At 34.7% G+C, this 18,174-nt stretch overlaps 3 protein-coding genes across 3 annotated transcripts; all 3 read right to left on the reverse strand.

Annotated features, from left to right (window-relative positions):
* Window positions 1-6,414: 6,414 nt before the first annotated feature.
* On the reverse strand, window positions 6,415-7,479 carry LOC124455220 (brefeldin A-inhibited guanine nucleotide-exchange protein 1-like). The gene is made up of 3 exons (XM_047005910.1): window positions 7,407-7,479; window positions 6,647-6,807; window positions 6,415-6,474 (listed from the first exon to the last, which is right to left on the reverse strand). Exons 1-3 carry the CDS (start codon window positions 7,477-7,479, stop codon window positions 6,415-6,417), a joined length of 294 nt encoding a protein of 97 aa, XP_046861866.1.
* Window positions 7,480-7,902: 423 nt separating this feature from the next.
* Window positions 7,903-11,516, reverse strand: LOC124455127 (brefeldin A-inhibited guanine nucleotide-exchange protein 1-like). Its single transcript, XM_047005853.1, has 9 exons — window positions 11,474-11,516; window positions 11,136-11,287; window positions 10,662-10,790; window positions 10,045-10,209; window positions 9,488-9,635; window positions 9,310-9,406; window positions 8,722-8,762; window positions 8,279-8,448; window positions 7,903-8,022 (listed from the first exon to the last, which is right to left on the reverse strand). The coding sequence occupies exons 1-9, from the start codon at window positions 11,478-11,480 to the stop codon at window positions 8,002-8,004; spliced, it is 930 nt and encodes a 309-aa protein (XP_046861809.1). The 5' UTR covers window positions 11,481-11,516; the 3' UTR covers window positions 7,903-8,001.
* A 111-nt stretch (window positions 11,517-11,627) lies between these two features.
* On the reverse strand, window positions 11,628-12,415 carry LOC124455221 (proteasome subunit beta type-7-like). Its single transcript, XM_047005912.1, has 5 exons — window positions 12,247-12,415; window positions 12,090-12,172; window positions 11,957-11,995; window positions 11,831-11,889; window positions 11,628-11,745 (listed from the first exon to the last, which is right to left on the reverse strand). Exons 1-5 carry the CDS (start codon window positions 12,413-12,415, stop codon window positions 11,628-11,630), a joined length of 468 nt encoding a protein of 155 aa, XP_046861868.1.
* Window positions 12,416-18,174: the final 5,759 nt, after the last annotated feature.

An 18,174-nucleotide genomic window follows, 5' to 3' on the forward strand; every position in this document is an offset into this window, starting at 1 on the left:
TGCTCTGGTGGCATTGTAGTCAGAGTGGTTAGGCCCATTCAGTGCAATGTTTTGCTAGTTCCATGACAGTGTCTTTAGTAGTGTCAAAAGAGGCATCATCACCAGTTTTCTTGGACAGAGTTACTGCTCAAAAGATCTCAGATGCTGTCCTGATCTTATTTTAATTGCCTCTAAAGTGGCAGTTAGTGTGTTTATCTTATCTTGAACTAATGCAATTGTGCTATCATCTCTTTGAAATACAAGTGACACCTTGCTAACTTGCTGGATAATGTCTAAGAGAAAGTGAAGGAACTTGACAAACAGATAACTGGTCAGTTTCTTAGCATAGTTCTTAGCTCTACCTTGCATTTCAGCACTGCTATCCCTTGCTTCACTTGCATGTTGAAAGTCCATGACAATTAACTTGTAGTTTTTAGTAAGCAACACGTTATCTACTGGCTACTGGCTTCACAGATCAGTCACTTAGCTCGCTTTAACAACTGAGATGCCATGATTAAATCTTGACTCGTTTACTGTGACTGTTTAGACCGGTCTGTGCCCTGCATGTGTGCTTTTTTATGTGAAAAGTGACTTTTAACACGTATAACAAGATTAGTAAACTTTTAATAACCGAGTACGAGGTCTTACAAAGTGATCCTGTAGGGTGAGGTTTGTACAAAGAGACAAAGGTCCGATATTTATCAGTAAAGACTGAAAGCGAGCTATTCAAGTTCGCACCGTAGGCGGTGGAAACTTGAATAGTCAAACAGATAACAGCGAGACGATGAAAAGAGATGGGCAAATTTTATATTTTAGCTATGACTGATGAGAATACACGAAGAAGGGATGATTTATAAATTTTACAACAAATTATGTTTCAGTTAAATTTGATAAACCTTATACACAGTTTACATATATTTATTTGAATTATTGAAATGTTCTGGAAACTAAACTATTAACAAACGCAAAGTTGAGGCAGCCAGGAAAACTATATAATAACATTTTTACCGATAAGATAGCTCAAAAAAATTAAGAATATAAACAACAACTTTTCCAATAATTATTTTTGACGACTGATAGTAGATAAGACGGTTAATTTTCTCACATCTCAGTAATCAGAGATACTACAAAATTGATAGCGTTTCGGCTTGACAGTTCATCATGCAAAGCTTTGACGCAAACAAATATTTTAAAGTGCTTATCTCACAACTTTTTTTCGAATTTTCTGATTGAGGTAAAAAAATCATTTTAAAAGTTATTTTGCAATTTTCTGATTGATGGCTTCGTTTATGAGATAAATGCGTTTCTTTTCTCAACATCGGCAATAATGGAGAAAATTGCTGCGCGTTCAATTTGCTTGATGGGAGCCTGAAACGAGAAGTATGTGACGTAACATAAGGACAGGAAGTTTTTTGCTGCAGTGAGATTTTTGCCATAATTTCTACTACGGCTCTGCATCAGGTTTGTTAGTTTGGCCTTTTTGAGGCCAAATAACTCGATTTTGGCCTTTTTTTCTTTCTTTGGCCTCGAAATTTTTTTTGGCTATTTGGCTACTTTTTGGCCTCTTTTTATTGAGCTTTATTTGTAAAAATCTCTTAAATGTACAAAATGCGATGGAAATACAACTAAAAATGATCATAAGGATCAAATTGAGCATTGAATTGTTTTCATCCAATCACAGCTAAGTATAATTCAGCCAATTGTCATGCAATTTAACCAGCTAATCACAAGCAAGCACACAGCTTTGTCTTCGTAGACGTCCGACATCTAGCTATAAATAGCACGTTCGACCACTACTAATACTAGTTAAGACTGATAAAAACGTTATTCGTTGCAATATTATGGCATCAAAATGGAAAGGAGCGTATGATAGCGGAAGAAAATATAACAAGTCTTGGGAAAGTAAATTTAGCTGGCTCACAAAAGCTTAAGACGGAAGTGAAGATGCTTTTTGTAAATTGTGCCGTGCCACAATCAGACCCAAACAAGCAAACTTAACCAAACACGAAAAAACTGATAAACACATCAAACACGTTAAAGTATCTACTACTACAAGGCCCATCCAAGTCGTACGTGTCCCAAAAGTTGCAGAAGAAGTAAAGGTCGGTGGTGTGACTGGATGGAATGGATGTATGCGCCATGATGGCAGCTTATCACACAAAGTGGCTCTACAAAATTTTATTCGTATGCTATTTTATAAACTTAATGTGGATTTATAATGATGTTTAACTACTATCAAGACTTCTTTTGGTACAACAAAACTGGTCTTCCTCAACAAACACGCCGCCAAAGGAGATATTTTACACAAATTTATGCTACGACTTTCAAGACAGCAATCAAGCATTTAAAAGGAGAATACAGCACGAACCTCCCATCTCCGAAAGAGAATACAGCACGAATCTTCCACCTCCCAGAACGTACTTTCTTAGTTGACCTAACGGCACATATAGATATCAATGCGAATCCAGGGCCAGAAACCCTACAAACCCAGGAAAACAGAATCGGAAATCGGCCATGTTTGGATTTATATTCACATGTGACTGGAAGAATAAGATATTCAAGAAACGAGTTGTTAAACCTGAGGTCAAAATATCCGATCTCTGATTATCTTCATGGTGTTCTCAAGAACCAAAATATCATACGCAGCATAGGAGGACGTTCCGGACTATCAAACTGTAATAAAATCTTTAGAATTTCTACAGTATTACAACGCCGAAACCCGATGCTATATAAACAGAGATCCACAAATAAAGCTTATAAGTTGTCCAAGCTTACTTCCGAACAGCACAACCAGAGACGACGCAGGCAGCAAGATTCAAGGCTCGTATTCTTCTGGACATGCTCAATGTAACATTTCCTGAAAACTGCTTATGTTCAAAAATTTACATTTTTTGCAATGTTTGAAACAATAATGTTGTTAATTGTTGCTAATAGAACTAATAATGTTACTAATTTGTAATTATTACTACTTCTCCTTTTAACACTTATTTTTCATAAAAAATGGCACTAACTTAAGGAACTCGTTTTTGCTTTATTTTTTGGCATTCGTTGCTTATTTTATTTTATTTTAGAAGACCTCTAATAAGATAAATTAGCCCTTTGTTTGACATATTCAAAAGTTCGATTTTTACCGACAAATGAAAAAATCGTCTGTGCGTGAATACGGAAATGTTCAACCAACACCCGAGTGACATTTTTTAATTTTTTCATGTATGTACTTTAACGTCGTAAAATCATCTCATTATTTTAGTTGTGCATAAAGAATCTTTAAATAATCATAATTTATCTTATTAGAGGTCTTCTAAAATAAAATAAAATAAGCAACGAATGCCAAAAAATAAAGCAAAAACGAGTTCCTTAAGTTAGTGCCATTTTTTATGAAAAATAAGTGTTAAAAGGAGAAGTAGTAATAATTACAAATTAGTAACATTATTAGTTCTATTAGCAACAATTAACAACATTATTGTTTCAAACATTGCAAAAAATGTAAATTTTTAGAACATAAGCAGTTTCAGGAAATGTTACATTAAGCATGTCCGGAAGAATACGAGAATATGGAAATAAAGATTGTTTACTTCAGATTGAGTTTTTCAAACGCATATATCAATTATACGTTTTTCTACGCCTTTCCAATAAACCAAAGTAAATTAAACACGTAAATGGCAGCAGGCTGTGACAACAAATTATTAATCTCGATTTCTAACACATAGTTACCTCGTTCGTGTTCTTCGACAGGTTCAAATCGTAAACTAGGCGTACTATGTAAACTGATGCTGTCTTGTTCTTTTGTTTCTTCAACTGTTTCTTGAGGCATTTCCTCCTCCGTTTCATTCAAACCTTTTGACGATTGCTGACCATCTTGTTCGTCCTCGTCTAAAAAATAATACGGAAAAATTTTCACTTGTTACTCAAAGAATACAAGCTGTTTGTCCATACGAGTTAAAGATTCACACGAGCTATATTGTAATATGCGAACATTTGCTTCATATGAGCTTTTGGTTCAAATGAGCTTTTTTAATATGCGAGCTTTAGCTTACCATGAAATATTTTCCAATCCTATAATCATGGAGACAATTGAAGCAACATTTTCCTTTAAAAGAATTCACAAACTTTTTATTTACCTTCCAGATATTTGGGCACGATATCATCCTCCAGGTCGACAGGTAACATTATCTACAATATACGTCAATTTTAAAGGTAATAAATACATAAAACAAACAGAATAGTTATGAAGATTTGTCTGAAATTTTACAGTGTCGGGCTTTAAAACTTCATAAATAATACTAAGGGGCGGAAACGATTCAATACTTATTATCAGATAAATTTTCTCAAGCAATTTCACAAAACTCTGATTTAATAACTACGCAAAACATTTAAAATTAAAACAACCAATTTGCCATAATTTGAGAATTACAACCAGAATGACGTGTGGTGCTTCGCAAACATTTGTAATTTTTAACCTTGAAGTTTTGGCTCTTTTCAATCCCTTGAAATCATCGGGGCTAGCTCGCTATCCGGGCCAGCTCGCTATCCGGGCCAGCTCGCCTCCATATAATCAGGCCCTAAGTGTAACTTACCTTGAGTGGTGATGACGGAGGAGTGACATCAGGTGTGGGTGGACTCATTAATTATGGTCAGCGGGTCTCCATTTCAATAGTTCGTGAGGTACGGTTGATTCAAATATCGTCTTTACACATTGACATGTCTTTTTCCAGACGTCTTCGGAGAACGTGTTGCCAATGGATATGACGAGATTTTCCAAACAATTGGTACCAGACCTCGCTAACTGCTCGTTATCTAAAGACATGTATTGAATGAACGAGCAAAGCAGGACATCACCAATGAACGAGCAAAGCACGACATATTGAATGAACGAGAAAGGCAGGACATGTATTGAATGAACGAGCAAAGCAGGACATGGTGTTACAAAGCATTGACAGTCGAACCTCTAAGAATCTCTGATACTTCTTGTATACTAATGTACCTCACACCAAATCAATTACAAACTCTAATACTTCAAACCAATCAGTAACTCTGATATTTCAAACCAATCAAAAACTTTGACACAACGAACCAATCACCAAGGCATATGCCAAGCACAAACACGTTGCGTAATTTCAAGCTTACCTTGTTTAACACACCACTCTAGATGGCCATACATATCATCAAGAAAAATTTCAGCAAGAATATCAAAATACTGAGTAAAAACATCGATGATAGCAGATTGAGCGTGATTACAAGTTGTTGTCATCCATTCTGATTTCTATAAAGAAACATCACAAATTTCAAAACAACCTCAGCTGATGTCTCATTTTATAACGAGGAAATACAACACCTTATACACGGACTTTATTCTATGTAAAGGAAACGACCTTCCCGTAGTTTAAAACTACTCCCTCCTGTTTTAAAGGCAAAAGCATTCTTTACAGGTGGGTAACTTTCACAAACGAGTGTTTCAAAACTTCCATACTGGTACAAATCGTTTACACAAAATGAAATCGGTGTGTGAATAGGGAATGCAAGAGGATAAGAATGGATAGAGAATGAAGTAGAGACTCTAGAATGAAAGTGGAAAGAAGTGAATAAGAAATAGAGGAAGATATGAGGGGATCATTGAACTAAAATACATGGAACGCTACATGAAGCAAATAATTTAAGCAAAATCTTACATCCAGACACACGCGTGTTTAGTGTTTTGAGTTCTCTCGCGCAGTGAAAATTGATTGAACTACACCCGCGTGTCTGGGTGTCAAATTTGGCTTCAAAAAATTACTACGGTTTTCTGTTACAGGTAGCGTTCCATGTATTGTAGTTCAATGGAGTGGATACACAATTGAAATGGATGAGTGAATGAGGAATGAAGGTGGATAGATATGAACACATGAAATGAATATTATTCCATGTGGAACTGGATAGTCATGTATGTAAGTTGACTTTTTGCGATATAATGTGTGTTTATGGCAATCATAGACAATAAGACCAAAATAACGACATATTATAAACTACGCGTTTTGAAACGTGGTCGATTACGGGAGAATAATGGACCGGAAAAATGTTTCTCAGCCAATCAAAGCGCGCCATTTAGCCGGAAGTGACGCTTGCCATATAATAAGAGCAAAATAATGACAGTTTTCTAACCTCCTGCCAATCTATCTGTCTGTCTGATAGTTTCATGTTGTCGAAAATTCGAAACAAGACTTTAAACACATCACGCCACCAATGTTGGAGAAACGTGTTCCCATATGTTTTCATTGATTTCAAACATCACGGTTAGGCCTCTAGTTGATGGATGGAAAATAGCTCACATTCAAATTATACAATGCATACTAATCTATACAGTACAAACAACTCAGTATTTCCACCATACCTTGTTCTGACATCTAGTTTACATCGGTTGATGATACACGAAAGCTCAAAGGACTGGAAACCAGCCTTTCACACAGATTCTGTCCTGCTCTGATAACCAGCATTCTCAACTCCGTAGTCTTTAAATATCTGTTTATAAAAGAAAAGAAAACAGACGCCATTGAAAAATGCTTCACGAAAAAGCGATTGAAATAGATAATTAGGATTTGATTTGATCCAAAGTGGTTAGCTTTAATGTGATTTTGCCAAATTTTAAATAAATTTCAAAGGTGAAAAGAAAGTAGATTTGCAATTGTCGTACCACAGGATTTTCGGAAAGAAATTTGGCGCAATTTCGTATCAGTCTTATTGCTTCCATACTCGTGTCCGGGAAACTTGCGTTGCATGCGAATTCCGAGAGACACTTGACGGCATCTTGGAAAGAGTCGATGGTCGCGGAGAAATATTTCTCAAAAATCGTGGCTGAAAGAGAAAATGGGGATGTGAAATTTATACACCGATAATCTTGTGGGATAAATGAATCTGTCAAAGCTTTGATTTACAAGTGACGTTGAAACAGTAGAGAAACAGGGCTAGAAAAGTTTAAAAAACTCTGCCTTTTGACACGTAATTTGCATCAACTAAAAACTGCTTCATACATTTATTTCATTTCTCCATTAACTCTCGTTTAATTATCATTTATGAATCATGAGAAGATAATCCATCGACTTTATGGTAAATAAAAGTTTACCTTGAAAACTTATACGAATATGGCTGAATTACCATGGAAAAGAACGAACACATAAAATTCTTGTTGAAAAATAAACGAAGTTCTCCGTCACATCCGAGAAACACATTTACTTAAGCGATATTCAAATTCAATTTGAATTTAATTTAATATTTTACAGATGTCTAAGTCGTTCATGCTTGGAAACGGATTCACCATCATTTCTTCAAACATATGCAATCATTTTTATTTTAAAATTTTAAAATTTGCACCGATACAAGAACCTCACCCAAGAGAACAACACACAGGTCGGCGGTAAGATTAGAAGAAAAATCTCCTTCCTTAAACTACAAACCTGTTGTTTGAAAAGCGAGTTCCACGATTCCTTCATCATGATCGGACGCAGCCAAATGAAAACGGAGAAACATTTTTCCAACCAGATTTGATGTTTGCGGCTTGCGAATGAACCATTTGTGTGACACATCGTACGACCATATCTCGAATTGTGGAAGAACTAAAATGTGAAAAATCCAGTTGTTGATTCAAGCAAATCGTAGACTGAAAATTGCATTCCTTGTTGCCAAGTTCATAAAGATATCGAAGAAAGAATTTTAATCAAATCCTTCCAATTATAAGAGACAAGACAGAGCGATTGATCGAAAGACGTCCTTTGTAAAATTCGTCGTAAAATTATAACTTGGAAAAGAATCTACAAAGTCTGCCACAAATTTTGTTTATTTGAGAGAAAGATTTTCAAGCTGCAAGAAAATTTACATTTTCTGACAGAATTCACTCCTGCATAAACTTACCTGTTTTTCTTCATTATGTGTTCGAAGGGTCGGAGAAAATCCTTTTGAAATCGGAAATTTGGCAATTCCCCCTTTTCCAAGAACTTCATGGATAATTGTCGCAAAGAAGAACGCAACTTCTTTATTAGAGTTACAACCACATTAAAATGACACATGAATTATCTAAGATGGAGAAGTACTATAGTTGGTAGAACATTGGAGATGAAGGCATTGATTATATTGTTTTTATACTTGAGATATGAAAGAAACTAGAACTGTGTTTTAAAATATCATCATAGTTCACAATTGATCTGATATTGTAGTTCATAGAACATTGAAGACAATGATTATCTTGTTACTATACCTGAGTACATCATAACAACGTGATGTTATTAACCATAATATCAAGATACTATCTTAGTCGTTAATAATTGCTAACCTTGTTATAATGATCTCCCAACACAGCCCATATTCGTGACCATTGCAGCCGAATAAGAACAATATTGTAATAAGCAATCTCTACGATCTTCTGCAGACTAAACATACGTATCATTGTAGGATTGGAAAGGTGAACTTCCGAGACTTGACGTAAACCTTCCACGAAATCGACTTAGGAGAAAAACGAAAACATTTTGAGATTTGGATACAGGAGATAACGATACTTGGGATTTGAGAACTGGGGATTTGCAAACTGGGGATTTGGGATACTGGGGATTTGGGATACTTGGGATTTGGATACTTGGGATTTGGTATTTGGGAACAGGGAATTTGGATACTAGAAATTTGGGTACTTGGGATAAAGAATGGTCAGTGAATTATGGTCAAGTTAGATGTATAAAAATCTTATGTAAGATGCATTTTAATGTATACATGCAAACCTACCGATAGCATCACCATCCAGTTTCACTGATCCCGTGAAAACTCTAAACGTAATAAAACACAATGAAGAAGTTGAGATGAAGATATTCTGCTGAGAGAACATAACGCAAAGACAGTGCAGGAGTTCTTTAAAATTTATTTTCATGTTTATATTCAAGGTTCTCTGGTTCACTTAAGCCTGAAGATGACTACCGCTAAGGATGTCAAAACGTCAGTCAACAATAACAATAACAGTCCTTCTCAGGACTCTGCTAACGGACAATGAACATGTCTACATAGAGAATCATCCATCAACATTTCTTGCTGTTACAAGCCCAACTCTACCTTGAAGACAATTTTAAAGATTTCTGGCAGGGGGGAAGGGAAGAAGCAAGAACGCTGGATGGGAGGGGTGAATATTTAGTTTTGCTTGACTGATTTGGTTTAAAAGCTATTTCAATTTGAAAAGAAATTAGTTGGTCACAGCGGAATGTATGACCATATATATGAATATTCACCTCTCCCCCTGCATTAACGTTCTAGCTTCGCCCCTGGGGTGGGAGATAGGTCACAAAAGACAATCCACATAGCTATCATTAAAGTAAACGTTACCTGTCAACTGCAACGACAACACTTTGTGCAGCGGTCTCCCAAATGGCTTCCTGTGAGCCAGCCGCTTTTTTCGAGTCAGCGGCAACAGGCATCCGACCTTCATAGAAATACAAACAAAGAAAAGCACCCAACGTTAGTATTTGACATTTATGAGCGTCACAACAATGTTATAAGCAACCTGAGGTTATATCATAAGATGTCTTGTTGTTTGCGATGAATGCTGTGGGTGAATTAGTAACACCGCTGGACGCCGTGTGAAGGTATCGCGTTTTCACACCAGTACCGATAAGTTGAGCCAATTCAAGTTGGGAAATGCATTTCAGTATCTAGAATGAAATGCATTTTCTCTTTTAGGATTTTCTCTTTTAGGGAAACGCAAAAATATGCGCCGAGCGGAACGAGCATTTGAGCAACGAAAACGAGTGTTCAACAAGACGAACATAAACGTTAAATACATACGTAGAAAATATCTTCAAATAAAAAATATCTTGAGAAAAAACTTCATTTTCTTATGTATATTTATTACAGATGTACATTTGTGATACGATTCTCTGATGAAGGGTATGAAATACGGTCAACAAAGCACTTGAAAAAAGGAAAGGTAAAGACTGTAGCAATATCGTGAAAATAAGACTACAGACAAGACCTAGACTTTTTCCTTTGATGAAAAAACAATCGATCATATTTTCAGTCGTAGACACCAACCATAATATATAGCAAGATGATTCTCTCTACCTCGAGCCAAGACTTCCCGATGTAATTACCATCCGTTTGAGCGATGGTAAGAAGTGTCTTGATCGTCTCCATGTTCTTCGTTTTCATTTCATGAATATGCGTGCCACTGGTCGCAGTAAGTAAAGTGAACCTGGATAGCGCTTGTACGAAAGCATTTCTTTCCAACTACAATGTGAAAAGAGTTATTAGGAGTATCGAAAAATGAACTTAATGGTAAAGAATCTCCATTCATATTCCCTAACATCATTATAACTAGCTGTAATCATTGAAAAACTTTTAAGAAAAGATTATTTCACATTCACATGCATTCTGATATATCCATATTTGTACACAAACAGACAATCAAATTCAAAGGTAAACAAACATCTGTTTTTATTGTATACATATGAGTATAATCTAAACCTTGAACATATAACACGCAAAGAACATGACGTGTATGTAACTACGTAAATATATTCATAAATTTCAACAATTCAACATTCAACATATTTTTGAATATATATTTATGTCCGGGAAAGGGTCACCAGGGAATGAAAAGGTATGCAGAGACATTAATGTCGTTATTTCATACCCAAATATATAAAAAAGAACAGAATGTTGTATGTTTATCAACTTACAGGCATGCTGAATATGCAAGATATTCGTATTGCACAGCGGATTCCATCAAGACAAAATGAAGCAACAGAAGAATCGTCGTTGTCTTGTAGATTGAAGCTGAACGCGGCAAGAAACGGACTCCATGCAACCTTAAACACACAAAGCAAAATGGTCAACAATGGGGACTGGGAAGGTTGTAAGAAGCAGATTTAGCTTAAGTAGTGGATTATCTCAATAGAAAATTCAGTCAAATCATTCACTGCTCAGTTAAAATATTAGATTATCAAACAGATTTACTCTTCGTCATCGCAAACATTCATTACATAAAATCTAAGTCTTTTCTTTAACAAGATTAAGATGAATGTCATCATGTTTTGAAATCTACGCCCCCCGTACTTGGCACTGTCCGTATAAGTTGACATCACAATTCACGCTTCGTTAATCAATCCTTACATACACCACATAGATTATCCTCCAGACTCCACCCCCCGTACCTTGAACATTGTCTTCACGTGACCAATCTGTGTCGCAGTGACGAAATCCGTCTGAATATGACTCACGTCTTCCATTTGTTTTTTGGCGTTTTCCGCCATCTGCTCCATTTCCATAGAATACAACATACGACGATGTTTCTCACTTTGCAAATCTGTAAAGTGGAAGCACAATAAAAAATCTCTTTACTTTCATGAAAATGTCATTGGACCAACACCGAACATCACAATATCCATTATAAGCCCCTTTCCTACACCTATCTCAAGACCAACACCTCCATCTCAAGACCTTCACCTTCGTCTCAGAGCTGAACTCTACACTTCGCAGTCAAGACCTTTACCTAGCATCTGTACAATTTTTTCAGTTAAGCCTTGATTCTCGTATTAATGTTCCAATACATACCAGCCTTTACAATTCCTAAGTCACCTAGATTGCTCGAAATTAATCGTAACTGCTCGTATTAACATCAACGACGACCTGAGGCAGATCGCCAACTAAGCAGAAACATTGATACAAACCTGTCGTCCAGTGTTTAGACTATGCAATTCATGGTTGGAAGAAATAAGATTTGTTACATAATCTGTATTTGCAGCAGTCCCAGCTCCACAACAACTAAAATAACATGAATATGGTGATATTAAATGATGCAGGTATTTTAAGTCACTGCTTTTAATGGCTATTTATGTAAAGTACATACTACATATTTGGAGCAATGTAATGGATTTTCGAACAGTTTTTATCCGCAACAATTGCATCCTAATTGTAAAAACAAATTGTGAAAAATTTATGTTTAATATACGTTCTTATACCAAGATATTAATACCTCAGTTGCTCTAGTGTCGGCTCCAAGAATGACACCATCCTAAACAGAATTTAAACATTAATTAAAATTTGCGTTTTAGCCCTTGGTTATCATGAAATATGTCTGTCCAGTGTCCAATTTTTAATTAACTTACTTTGTAGACTATTCCACAAATTGTTGTGCCTGTTTTGAGAGCTATCGGTGTCTTCAATCCATTTTTTTTCAAGAAGGAAGTTTCTGAAACATCAATGCAATAGAGGAATCAAGATAGACGTAAAGAAGAGCATAAAGACAAAGAAGAAACATTTCACCTTCTGCAGTTTTCAAAATTAAAACCACTTGATATATGTATCGCATCCATTTTCTGGCATATACAACCACAAATACAACCATCAAAATGAGGGTCTCCGCTGACCTAACGACAACTGGACTAATCAGTAGAAAAGACTCCTTGCTAGATATTGCGCATTGGCGACACATGACAAAAGTGGCGTTTTGTGTACTTACTATAATAATATATAACCATGCTCGTAAAAAAGTTTTATTAGAGAGACATTAATAGTTTAAGTTTAAACGAGTGATAAGAAGGCTAAAAGTGTTAAAGTGTTTAGAAAAATGTGGTAGAAATATAAAGTATGCCAGTTTTCGGCATATATAACCATGGTCGTAAAAAAGTTTTATTACAGAGATCTTGTTAGTTTGAGTTTAAACGAGTGATGAGAAGCCTAACAGTGTTAAAGTGTTTAGAAAAATGTGGTAGAAATATAAAGTATGCCAGTTTTCGGCATATATAGCCATGGTCGTAAAAACGTTTTATTACAGAGATCTTGTTAGTTTGAGTTAAAACGAGTGGTGAGAAGGCTAACAGTGTTAAAGTGTTTAGAAAAATGTGGTAGAAATATTAAGTATGCCAGTTTTCGGCATATATAACCATGGTCGTAAAAACGTTTTATTACAGAGATCTTGTTAGTTTGAGTTTAAACGAATGATGAGAAGGCTAACAGTGTTAAAGTGTTTAGAAAAATGTGGTAGAAATAAAAGTATGCCAGTTTCCGGCATATATAACCATGGTCGTAAAAACGTTTAATTACAGAGTTCTTGTTAGCTTGAGTTTAAACGAGTGATGAGAAGGCCAACAGTGTTAAAGTGTTTAGAAGAATGTGGTAGAAATATAAAGTATGCCAGTTTTCGGCATATATAACCATGGTCGTAAAAATGTTTTATTACAGAGATCTTGTTAGTTTGAGTTTAAACGAGTGATGAGAAGGCTAACAGTGTTAAAGTGTTTAGAAAAATGTGGTAGAAATATAAAGTATGCCAGTTTCGGCATATATAACCATGGTCGTAAAAAGTTTTATTAGAGACAATGTTAGTTTAAGTTTAAACGAGTGATGAGAAGGCTAACAGTGTTAAAGTGTTTAGAAGAATGTGGTAGAAATATAAAGTATGCCAGTTTTCGGCATATATAACCATGGTCGTAAAAACGTTTTATTACAGAGATCTTGTTAGTTTGAGTTAAAACGAGTGATGAGAAGGCTAACAGTGTTAAAGTGTTTAGAAAAATGTGGTAGAAATATTAAGTATGCCAGTTTTCGGCATATATAACCATGGTCGTAAAACGTTTTATTACAGAGATCTTGTTAGTTTGAGTTTAAACGAGTGATGAGAAGGCTAACAGTGTTAAAGTGTTTAGAAAAATGTGGTAGAAATAAAAAGTATGCCAGTTTCGGCATATATACCATGGTCGTAAAACGTTTAATTACAGAGTTCTTGTTAGCTTGAGTTTAAACGAGTGATGAGAAGGCCAACAGTGTTAAAGTGTTTAGAAGAATGTGGTAGAAATATAAAGTATGCCAGTTTTCGGCATATATAACCATGGTCGTAAAATGTTTTATTACAGAGATCTTGTTAGTTTGAGTTTAAACGAGTGATGAGAAGGCTAACAGTGTTAAAGTGTTTAGAAAAATGTGAAATATTAAGTATGCCAGTTTTCGGCATATATAACCATGGTCGTAAAAACGTTTTATTACAGAGAACTTGTTAGTTTGAGTTTAAACGAGTGATGAGAAGGCTAACAGTGTTAAAGTGTTTAGAAAAATGTGGTAGAAATAAAAGTATGCCAGTTTTCGGCATATATAACCATGGTCGTAAAAACGTTTTATTACAGAGATCTTGTTAGTTTGAGTTTAAACGAGTGATGAGAAGGCTAACAGTGTTAAAGTGTTTAGAAGAATGTGGTAGAAATATAAAGTATGCCAGTTTTCGGCATATATAACCATGGTCGTAAAATGTTTTACAGAGATCTTGTTAGTTTGAGTTTAAACGAGTGATGAGAAGGCTAACAGTGTTAAAGTGTTTAGAAAAATGTTGTAGAAATATAAAGTATGCCAGTTTTCGGCATATATAACCATGGTCGTAAAATGTTTTATTACAGAGATCTTGTTAGTTTGAGTTTAAACGAGTGATGAGAAGGCTAACAGTGTTAAAGTGTTTAGAAGAATGTGGTAGAAATATAAAGTATGCCAGTTTTCGGCATATATAACCATGGTCGTAAAAAGTTTTATTACAGAGATCTTGTTAGTTTGAGTTTAAACGAGTGATGAGAAGGCTAACAGTGTTAAAGTGTTTAAAAGAATGTGGTAGAAATATAAAGTATGCCAGTTTTCGGCATATATAACCATGGTCGTAAAAACGTTTTATTACAGAGATCTTATTAGTTTGAGTTTAAACGAGTGATGAGAAGGCTAACAGTTTTAAAGTGTTTAGAAGAATGTGGTAGAAATATAAAATATGCCAGTTTTTGGCATATATAACCATGGTCGTAAAAAAGTTTTATTACAGAGACAATGTTAGTTTAAGTTTAAAGAAGTGATGAGAATGCTAACAGTGTTAAAGTGTTTAAAAGAATGTGGTAGAAATATAAAATATGCCAGTTTTCGGCATATATAACCATGGTCGTAAAAACGTTTAATTACAGAGATCTTGTTAGCTTGAAATTAAACGAGTGATGAGAAGGCCAACAGTGTTAAAGTGTTTAGAAGAATGTGGTAGAAATATAAAGTATGCCAGTTTTCGGTATATACAACCATGGTCGTAAAAATGTTTTATTACAGAGATCTTGTTAGTTTGAGTTTAAACGAGTGATGAGAAGGCTAACAGTGTTAAAGTGTTTAAAAGAATGTGGTAGAAATATAAAGTATGCCAGTTTTCGGCATATATAACCATGGTCGTATAAAAGTTTTATTAGAGAGACAATGTTAGTTTAAGTTTAAACGAGTGATGAGAATGCTAACAGTGTTAAAGTGTTTAGAAGAATGTGGTAGAAATATAAAGTATGCCAGTTTTCGGCATATATAACCATGGTCGTAAAAACGTTTTATTACAGAGATCTTGTTAGTTTGAGTTTAAACGAGTGATGAGAAGCCTAAGAGTGTTAAAGTGTTTAAAAGAATGTGGTAGAAATATAAAGTATGCCAGTTTTCGGCATATATAACCATGGTCGTAAAAACGTTTTATTACAGAGATCTTGTTAGTTTGAGTTTAAACGAGTGATGAGAAGGCTAACAGTGTTAAAGTGTTTAGAAGAATGTGGTAGAAATATAAAGTATGCCAGTTTTCGGCATATATAACCATGGTCGTAAAAACGTTTATTACAGAGATCTTGTTAGTTTGAGTTTAAACGAGTGATGAGAAGGCTAACAGTGTTAAAGTGTTTAGAAGAATGTGGTAGAAATATAAAGTATGCCAGTTTTCGGCATATATAACCATGGTCGTAAAATGTTTTATTACAGAGATCTTGTTAGTTTGAGTTTAAACGAGTGATGAGAAGGCTAACAGTGTTAAAGTGTTTAAAAGAATGTGGTAGAAATATAAAGTATGCCAGTTTTCGGCATATATAACCATGGTCGTAAAATGTTTTATTACAGAGATCTTGTTAGTTTGAGTTTAAACGAGTGATGAGAAGGCTAACAGTGTTAAAGTGTTTAGAAGAATGTGGTAGAAATATAAAGTATGCCAGTTTTCGGCATATATAACCATGGTCGTAAAACGTTTTATTACAGAGATCTTGTTAGCTTGAGTTTAAACGAGTGATGAGAAGGCCAACAGTGTTAAAGTGTTTAGAAGAATGTGGTAGAAATATAAAGTATGCCAGTTTTCGGCATATAAAACCATGGTCGTAAAATGTTTTATTACAGAGATCTTGTTAGTTTGAGTTTAAACGAGTGATGAGAAGGCTAACAGTGTTAAAGTGTTTAAAAGAATGTGGTAGAAATATAAAGTATGCCAGTTTTCGGCATATATAACCATGGTCGTAAAAACGTTTTATTACAGAGATCTTGTTAGTTTGAGTTTAAACGAGTGATGAGAAGGCTAACAGTGTTAAAGTGTTTAGAAAAATGTGGTAGAAATATTAAGTATGCCAGTTTTCGGCATATATAACCATGGTCGTAAAAACGTTTTATTACAGAGATCTTGTTAGTTTGAGTTTAAACGAGTGATGAGAAGGCTAACAGTGTTAAAGTGTTTAGAAGAATGTGGTAGAAATATAAAGTATGCCAGTTTTCGGCATATATAACCATGGTCGTAAAAATGTTTTATTACAGAGATCTTGTTAGTTTGAGTTTAAACGAGTGATGAGAAGGCTAACAGTGTTAAAGTGTTTAAAAGAATGTGGTAGAAATATAAAGTATGCCAGTTTTCGGCATATACAACCATGGTCGTAAAAACGTTTTATCACAGAGATCTTGTTAGTTTGAGTTAAAACGAGTGATGAGAAGGCTAACAGTGTTAAAGTGTTTAGAAAAATGTGGTAGAAATATTAAGTATGCCAGTTTTTGGCATATATAACCATGGTCGTAAAAAAGTTTTATTACAGAGATCTTGTTAGTTTGAGTTTAAACGAGTGATGAGAAGGCTAACAGTGTTAAAGTGTTTAGAAGAATGTGGTAGAAATATAAAGTATGCCAGTTTCCGGCATATATAACCATGGTCGTAAAAAAGTTTTATTAGAGAGACAATGTTAGTTTAAGTTTAAACGAGTGATGAGAAGGCTAACAGTGTTAAAGTGTTTAGAAGAATGTGGTAGAAATATAAAGTATGCCAGTTTTCGGCATATATAACCATGGTCGTAAAAACTTTTTATTAGAGAGACATTGTTAGTTTAAGTTTAAAGAAGTGATGAGAAGGCTAACAGTGTTAAAGTGTTTAGAAGAATGTGGTAGAAATATAAAATATGCCAGTTTTCGGCATATATAACCATGGTCGTAAAAACGTTTAATTACAGAGATCTTGTTAGCTTGAGTTTAAACGATTGATGAGAAGGCTAACAGTGTTAAAGTGTTTAGAAGAATGTGGTAGAAATATAAAGTATGCCAGTTTTCGGCATATATAACCATGGTCGTAAAAAGTTTTATTACAGAGATCTTGTTAGTTTGAGTTTAAACGAGTGATGAGAAGGCTAACAGTGTTAAAGTGTTTAAAAGAATGTGGTAGAAATATAAAGTATGCCAGTTTTCGGCATATATAACCATGGTCGTAAAACGTTTTATTACAGAGATCTTGTTAGTTTGAGTTAAAACGAGGATGAGAAGGCTAACAGTGTTAAAGTGTTTAGAAAAATGTGGTAGAAATATTAAGTATGCCAGTTTTTGGCATATATAACCATGGTCGTAAAAAAGTTTTATTACAGAGATCTTGTTAGTTTGAGTTTAAACGAATGATGAGAAGGCTAACAGTGTTAAAGTGTTTAGAAGAATGTGGTAGAAATATAAATTATGCCAGTTTTCGGCATATATAACCATGGTCGTAAAAAAGTTTTATTAGAGAGACAATGTTAGTTTAAGTTTAAACGAGTGATGAGAAGGCTAACAGTGTTAAAGTGTTTAGAACAATGTGGTAGAAATATAAAGTATGCCAGTTTTCGGCATAAATAACCATGGTCGTAAAAACTTTTTATTAGAGAGACATTGTTAGTTTAAGTTTAAAGAAGTGATGAGAAGGCTAACAGTGTTAAAGTGTTTAGAAGAATGTGGTAGAAATATAAAATATGCCAGTTTTCGGCATATATAACCATGGTCGTAAAAACGTTTAATTACAGAGATCTTGTTAGTTTGAGTTTAAACGAGTGATGAGAAGGCTAACAGTGTTAAAGTGTTTAGAAGAATGTGGTAGAAATATAAATTATGCCAGTTTTCGGCATATATAACCATGGTCGTAAAAACGTTTAATTACAGAGATCT

This window comes from Xenia sp. Carnegie-2017, unplaced genomic scaffold (genome assembly GCF_021976095.1).
Source record: "Xenia sp. Carnegie-2017 unplaced genomic scaffold, XeniaSp_v1 HiC_scaffold_30, whole genome shotgun sequence".
Classification (NCBI taxonomy): Eukaryota; Metazoa; Cnidaria; class Anthozoa; order Malacalcyonacea; family Xeniidae; genus Xenia; species Xenia sp. Carnegie-2017.